We start from the raw sequence: 7,877 nt of genomic DNA on the forward strand, positions 1-7,877 counted from the left end.
CTTTTAGTGCAAGTACTTATTTTTATCCTTACACCATTCAGCACAAAACTATAGGACAGTGTATGTGTTTTGCATTCTTATTAACAGGCTAGAGGATTTTACAATACCACAACTTTCAAGTGTTGCCTGCAACTTGTGGTGGTAGGAAGTTCCTATGGGACCAAACTGCTGAAGTCATCAGTCCCTAGGTTTATACACTACTTAAGCTAACTTACGCTAAGGACAACACACACACCCATGCCCAAGAGAGGAGTCAAACCTCCGACGGTGGGAGCTGCGCGAACTGTGGCAAGGCGCCTCTGACCGCACGGCTACACCGCACAGCCTGCAGTTTGTTATACGAATTACATAGAAACCAGTAGAAAATACTTTAATCCCAGTACTTGGTCATCAATAGTTCTTACTTTAATTCTATTTTACCCTTACTTGTTTTATGGAAAAACGAGATTCAAAGTGCTACAGGAATGTATTTAAGAAATAATTAAAATTTTCCTCTACAGTGTGTTGTGTAAAGCTATTCCTTCTATTGTTCCACAACAGAAGAATAATTGCAACACCAAGTCAACAGACCGATTTTCCCAAAAATATTTGCATATTATTATTATTAAGAATTGTTTGCACAAGTGCAAGGTAACCAATGAGAACAATCCCCGAGCATGGTTTTTACAACAGACTTCACTTGTTTTTGTGCCTTCCACCCACTCTATCAATTGCTTTCACTTTTGATGTGACATTCTGCACCCACACCTCACTCACAATAACTCTGTTCGGAAGATCAATGGGATTCTTTTTTCCTATCTGTTATAAACTTTATAAAGTCTTGCACGTCTGTCCAAATTAAACTTAATTTCACTACATTACAAAATCTTCTGCACAGCAGGCATTGCCAAAGTTGAAGTGGTGCTACATTATGCCTTTCAACGCTTTCAGAGAGAGCGTCAGCTAACTCCACAGCTGTACACGGCTTGCTTTCTGTGACAGAATAAATGTGATAAGTGAATTGTGAAAACTTGGTTCCACTCAAAATTAAAGTTATATATATTTTTTGTCAGTATTTCAGTTACAGAGCATTCAGTTTTGTTTACACGAGTTGTGTTTTCCCACATCACTCAAGACAAATATTGGTGTTATTCACTCCCAATGGGTAAATTAGATGTTTTTGATTTCAAATGTATTTCCATTCTGCCTTTACACAGTATAAAAATTATGCTACTGTTATTTTCCAACCTCCAGCAATGTTCACTAGTCACAATTCATTGTCACAGGTGGGTGTGGGGGACGCTACTGTTGTACACAAAACCGAACTTTGTTACTTTCACATTTGTATTCCAGTTCTGCATAATAGAGTGATATCTATTAAAGGTTCTTTTTATTATTATATCCTGTCACTGGTGTGTATCTAAGTAGCTCTATAGCAAATGCAGCCTTCAGCACATGGGTATTTTTACCTCTAAAATAGAAATAAAGTGTAACGCAAAAGTTATTAATTTTGTGTCATCCATTATTAATGGTTATAACAACATCCACAAATTCAGCATAGCCTGTTAAACTTATATTTCCTTCTGACCATTTTTGTGTACCAATTATGAGGGTCAACAGAAACCTCCGATCTTACTCGTCGGCTTTGACCCGTGACGTAAGCGTGTTGTGGTGTGTGACATCATTACGGCGCGGAGTTTGGTTTGTGATTGTGGCGTGTTTGTAGATGTCGTGGGGATGTTTGTCGTGCCCTCTGGTGGTGTGTTCATGGTTTACGTTTGTTTGGTTTGTTGGGGTCAGTTTGCTGTTGCTCAGTGGTGAGTGCTGTGTTCGTGGTTTTGAAGCGGAATTTGCATTAGTGAGTGATATAGGTCAAGGGAAGTGTTCGATCCCAATTTATGGGATCGTGAGCTGCTGTAGATGTATGTAGGTTTAAGGGAAATGTTTGTTTGCTATGGTTTGTGGTTTTTTTTTATTTTTGTATTGGTGGATGGGATCGGGAGATTCTGTTGAGCTATATAGGTCAAGGGGAGTGTTCGATCCTAATTTATGGGATCGGGAGCTGTTGTAGATGTATGTAGGTTTAAGGGAAGTGTTTTTTGAGTTTTGTATCGGGGGATGTGATCGGGAGGTTCTGTTGAGCTATATAGGTCAACGGAAGTGTTCGATCCTAATTTATGGGATCGGGAGTTACTGTAGATCTATGTAGGTCAAGGGAAGTGTCTGATTCTGGATAAGAATGTGTTTTTTGGTATTTGGTCAGTTTCGTGATGTTGATTTTTTTCGTCGTTTTGCGTGGTTTTGTATGGCGGTCGGTGGCTACATTTGTGTATATTTAGTTTCTCCCCACCCAAAAACCCCCAATTTCCCACGCTTGTCCCGTTAGAGTCATTAGGCTTTTTGTGAAACCTGTGTATTTCTGTGTTTATGATACGTATGCGATGTTTTTATATCCGCCATATTGGAATTGTCGTTTATGGTCGTTTCTGCCATATTTGTGACGTCATGGGTCAAGGCCGACGGGTAAGATCGGACGCTTCTGTATTTCCAATTATGAGTCTCCCTAAGGTGCCAACAAAACTGTATTCTTGTCAATATGTGACAATCCTTAAGGAGAGTACAGTATTCATCATTAACTTACCTTGGGGAAAGTAATTACCAATAAATCTTGGATAGTTTTGGCTGCATAAGGAAGTGGTAGTTTGCCTTGATAAATATTAAACAAGAAGCTATTTACACACAACACTATAATAAATGATAAAATGAGATATCAGCGCGGTTAAGGATGGATGTGGGTGAGGTGATGTCATACATTTGTTCTAGGCTATGATCATGGATCAAAGCAAATCAACAGTGGCTTGAGTCAACTGTTGCCATTTTCACATATTTGAGCAAAGTGATCTGAAGATGGGGCTTCATTAGTGACAAACTGGTAATCAAAGTGGGGGTGTGGGGTAAGATGTAATGGGGTTTTCAATGAGTAACTGTCAGCTTTCAATCTTGTGGAAATCGGTTGTAAGAAGTATGAACCAACTGATTGCTTTGATGCCCACATGGGAGTTACTTAATATAATACGATACACTCAAATGGGTGCAAGCAAAGTAAACCAATGTGGAATTGCTATTGCGAATCTTTTGGGAAATAACATGTGATAAGATTAGATTTTTATGTTATACTCAACCATTTCAATACGTAGCTGCACCAATAAACATCGTATTAGAAGTAAGTATTTTAAAATGAAACTGTCAGTGGTTCATATTTGCAATTTTCATGGTTTGCCTGTAAGGCAACAGTTCAATCACAATAGTACTTTTTGGCACAAAGGCACTATCAAGTCGCAAACGACCAAAACAAGTAGTGCCAATACTTCAACACATTCAATTCGCTATAACTATAATCAGTGATTTAGTGTTTATCTGATAAACATTTTGCTCAGAATATCAATTCATGGGCATAGTCCGACCTTTTAAAGACGTACAAGATCAACTGTTTTGTCACGCATGCTGTTTCTAGCAGTTCGATATGTTAACAGTGTTTAAGGAAGAAACGAAACTAACTTATATATTACCACAATATGAAAAGTGCAGTGTCTGCTAAGGACGGCATACGTCGTGCAGATGCAAAAATAACAGGTTCTGTTCATTGCTTTACGGCAACAGCGGCTATCTAACTTAGCGCTATCATAAACAATATTTGCAACACTGGATTTAACACGTTCCTAATTGCAGGCGAACTGTCAACTAGCAGAAATGGCACACCGATTTAAGTTTGAATGTTTTCAATAATGAAATATTACGTGTACGTCGACAGGCCTCAAGAAACATCATACCAACACTTTCCTCACTGGAACCATTCTTGTCAATTATACCTAAATCACAAATAACTGTCAACACCCTACTTACTGTGTTCATAACTACGGGAAAAACAATTTTGTATCAGAGATTGTGATCTCTGTCCATGGATATAACAAAGTGGATACGTACTTGCGCCACTACTAGTATCACAATTGGTTCTCCGAACTGCACAAGACAGTTACCTAGGTTTCCACAGTTAATGAAATCTTACACAAGCATCACTCAACATAATAACCCACTGCAGTCGGCTGTACCTCCAATACACTTTCGGGGGGCAGTAAATCGTGTTTACACGTGTGCGATCTATATTCCCACTGGCGATTTTTATTATGGTGCCAATTAAAATAATTCATGTGGGCGTTATGTGGTAGTACAGGTCTTAACTCAGTTTATTAAATGATATACGCCCTATGTGCTCTTAGCTAATAACTGATTTTCACAATGTGTGACATAATACGTAAACGAGTCTACTTGTGTTGTAGCAACGAACATTTTGTCTCTGGCAATCAATGTTTTGCTTCTGGCAGCTGCATCTTTGGGAAATTAAAATATAGATATATTGTCACGTCGAGAACATGGACGACGTCTCTGCCCTTCTGTCTTCTTGATGATGGGCCATAGTCCTTGCCTTCATATGTGATGTCCAACGAGGGGCAAATGGCCTACATAGCGCTTTAGTAACTTTCCGAATAGTCCTAGTTTCTGCATTGGCGTAAAACTCTAAACCAAATCTCTCATGCTATATCTCTCTGGTGTTTGACACTGTAGCACTCGTGGTCCCTCTCCTGGGCGTCCAGGGTTTGTATGTGAACCAACTGCCTTGCTTCTTCTGTCCTGGTCAAGAAGTGTTTTACGTAAACATCCTGAGTATTGTCCAGGTGAAACAGGAAAGTGCATCCATTGTCGTTTTGGCCTCATGACTGTGGAAAAGAAAAAACACTGTGAAGCTTGAAGTGTCTTGCTTCACTTTGTTGTATGTGAAGTGTTGTATCCGAGTCTCTCTGTTCGACATCATCATAGATTAGAACCATACCTGCTTGTGAGTGAGGCCTTATATAGCTCCTGTCTAGAGCCTGTGTATTGGGAGAAAGACTCATGTGTGCACAGTGACAGAAGGTCTGAAGAGGATTGAGTCGAGTACGTAGTTCTAATTTTCATGTGCTAGAGGACAGTAGTGGATAAGACCAAACAGAAAGAGCTATAAAGAAGTTAAGAATTTTGACAACCAGAGTCTAGTAGTGCACAGAAACATTCAACAAACAGGTCACGAGAATGTTTTGTGAATTGTTCTTTTTATTTCTTGAAGGTTTTTTGTTTATTTACGTTTGTACAGTTTTGTATATGCTTTTAGTAGTGTGAATGGTGCGTAAATGTGGTCTAAAGTAAATATGTAGATCGTTGTTCTACTGATGAACACTGAACGAACTAGTGTGAGAAAGTTTTAAGACAGTGTGAATGCAGACGACAGGGAATTTTGTATCACAAGTAAGTTTTGATAAAAGGAAAGCTAATTCGTGTGCAAATGAAAATAGTTAATAACATAAAGTATCAATAAAATATCAGTATGTTAAATATTTATTTTGAGAAAAAGTACAATTTGAAAGTGTGTTATTTGTTGATTGGATAGTCATGAAAATAATAATAATGAAAATAATATTTTTCTATTGGCCTTAAAGAAAATTGACCAGTCAGAATGGAATATTCTCCGTTCATCTTTTCCCTTGGAGGTATAGAATGCTTACAGCAGTCTAAAGGGGACAGAGCCCAGCACTTCCATGATATGGTCGCGTGTAGTATGAGCTCTGAAGGAAGTTATAATTTACCGGTTTTAGTTGTGCTACATGTTTCAAAAGTGTTTTAAAGTGAAGGCATATTTATTCTAGTGTTTTTTTTAGAAAGTACGGATTTTTAAGTAATTTTGTGTATGACAAAAGACAGTAATTCCACGTGGCATATTGAGCAGATCGGTGATTACCTTGAGTGCATTAGACTCCGGTAAACTCAATAATGTGTTGAGTATTTTAATTTAAGAACAATCCATACTTAGTAGGTGTTCAGGTTTCGGGTAATATGTTACCTTAAACTTGCAGACGTGAATATGAAAGGGTTTGAGCATGACTGTGTTAAGATTAGCGAGGGCTTGCAGTGAACGTGTACATCTCAAGGTTCAGAATATACCAAAGTTTTGCCAGTATTTCCACCTTCCATTCAAAATTAAGACCTTTTTCAGATTCTTAGAATAGTTATGTTGTATGCAGCCTGGAGCAAGTTGCAGTACAGTACGTTTCTGCTCAGCTTTCCTACTGGCAATCTGCTGCAACGAGTTCACAGGTAGGTGCAGGTAATGGACGAACTAACATGAGGACTTATTTGATTTGATATGATTTGATTTTGGCAGGGAAGCTAAAACAGCTCTGGTCTAAGCACTGGCTAAGCGGCTGCCATCTGTGTTAGTTGCGCTGGTAGCCCATGATGTAGCTTACTGCTCCCTCAAGCGCAACTCGTGGACCGCTTGTAGGGAGCTGAAGGGAAAAAGCCATTCGCCATCATTGTAGTGAGCTTTAGCAGCTACAGCCATCCAGCCAGGGCAGCTCAGCCAGTGACTGCAGACAGCTCTGTGCCTGGGAGGCAATTTGTACCCTGGCCCCATCCCTGTGGAAGGCAGCTTGCAGTCTGCCAAACGATTTTACCCAGAGAGTGAAGGCCAACAGTCTTCTCGCTCCTTGTGCCAGTGCAGCTCCAAGGTGCAGCAGTGTTCATGCAGTGGAGATTGGCAGTAGTTTCAGCAGGCTGGTTGGCCGCTGATACTCATCACCAGAAGCTCGTTGTGATTGGCCTGCAACTTAAACAATTATCATACTCTTCAGTTCTAGACACGGACAGAATGGCGACACGACTGCCTGATTTGAACCTTCAAGCTCACTTATTTACTCCTCTTTTACCTATACCCCTGGCATAGTTCATCAGGAGGGGACAAGTGAGGTGCTCTTTAATAATTATAACGTCAGCTTTCCTCAGCCCGCTTTGGCCTCTATACACAGGTCATTAGGTGCTGTTGTAACTACAACATATTGGTTCTTCACAGCATGTCAGTGTCCTATGCTGCCATGATTACTTTACAATAGTATAAAGTGACTGCCGGGCTGTGTCTTGTCACCTGTAAGCAGTGTCATAAATGTGCTACACAGAATCGTTTGCTAAATATCAACATTGCCCGTGCCTGCCATCCTATGGCCAGTCGGTTCCTTAACTAATGCCTTCCAACCGTAGCTGCCCGAAATTTACAGTTCCCCTAATCCACGCCTGTACTTATTTGTGATGCAGCATTACATACTTTCTTGAAGCAAAGGGCTGTGATATTGATGCTGCAGAGGACTGTAGATGCGTTGCAGTGGATGTGACAGCTGAATATCTCTGGTGACACTGTAGCATCATAATAGCTGATCCACATCCACCTTTGTGCTGACAATTACAAGAAGCGGGTCGTCCAATGACATCTGCCTCCCATGGTTCTAGGTGTTGTCCTGTTGCATTCCAAGGTATGTCTTGCCAAAATAGAAATCATGGATGTAAGGAGAGATGGCGCTACGGACTTCCCTGTATGATCATTTGAATACGTGCCACCATGTTATATGCCTCATAGGATTATGCAACTCATGTTTATGATTGATTCTTATTCTTAATTTCTGTCACGTGCATGAAACAGTTGTTTTAATAGAAAATGTTACAGCGCTTTCCTGAATAGCGCAGCGCTAAGAAGGTATTTTTAGACTTTTTCTGATCTTAAACACATATATGATCTAGTAACACACATCAAAAAAAGTTTTGCATCAACACAGTTTCCAGAACTCCTGAAGATAGACGTTGACTGTGGATGTTCTATCATAGACACAGTCCCTTTTACTGTTCAGAGATGTCGCTAAACCCGCCCAAAGATGTAAACAACCGTGCATGAGCAACGCCTATCAGACGGAGGAGTCCGACAGCCGATCAGTTCCACTCATTCCACCAGGAAGGAGGTACAGAGCTCGTGTTGTCTGTAG

General features: G+C 40.1%; 1 protein-coding gene across 7 annotated transcripts in view; it reads right to left on the reverse strand.

Annotated features, from left to right (window-relative positions):
* The window catches only part of LOC124776797 (activating signal cointegrator 1 complex subunit 2), a 179,525-nt gene extending 175,539 nt beyond the window's left edge, over positions 1-3,986 (reverse strand). The window contains exon 1 of one of the 7 annotated variants that reach the window (XM_047251941.1): positions 3,964-3,986. Coding sequence is in view for 5 of the 7 variants with exons in the window: in XM_047251943.1 (XP_047107899.1) it covers positions 3,549-3,623 (75 nt within the window). In the remaining 2 variants the exon portion in view is untranslated. Of the gene's footprint in view, positions 1-2,620; positions 2,707-3,548; positions 3,743-3,809; positions 3,932-3,963 lie in introns of those variants that run through there. The other 6 variants (XM_047251939.1, XM_047251938.1, XM_047251943.1 and 3 more) reach the window with 6 other exon arrangements.
* Positions 3,987-7,877: the final 3,891 nt, after the last annotated feature.

The sequence above is a fragment of the Schistocerca piceifrons genome, chromosome 2 (assembly GCF_021461385.2).
Source record: "Schistocerca piceifrons isolate TAMUIC-IGC-003096 chromosome 2, iqSchPice1.1, whole genome shotgun sequence".
Taxonomy (NCBI): Eukaryota; Metazoa; Arthropoda; class Insecta; order Orthoptera; family Acrididae; genus Schistocerca; species Schistocerca piceifrons.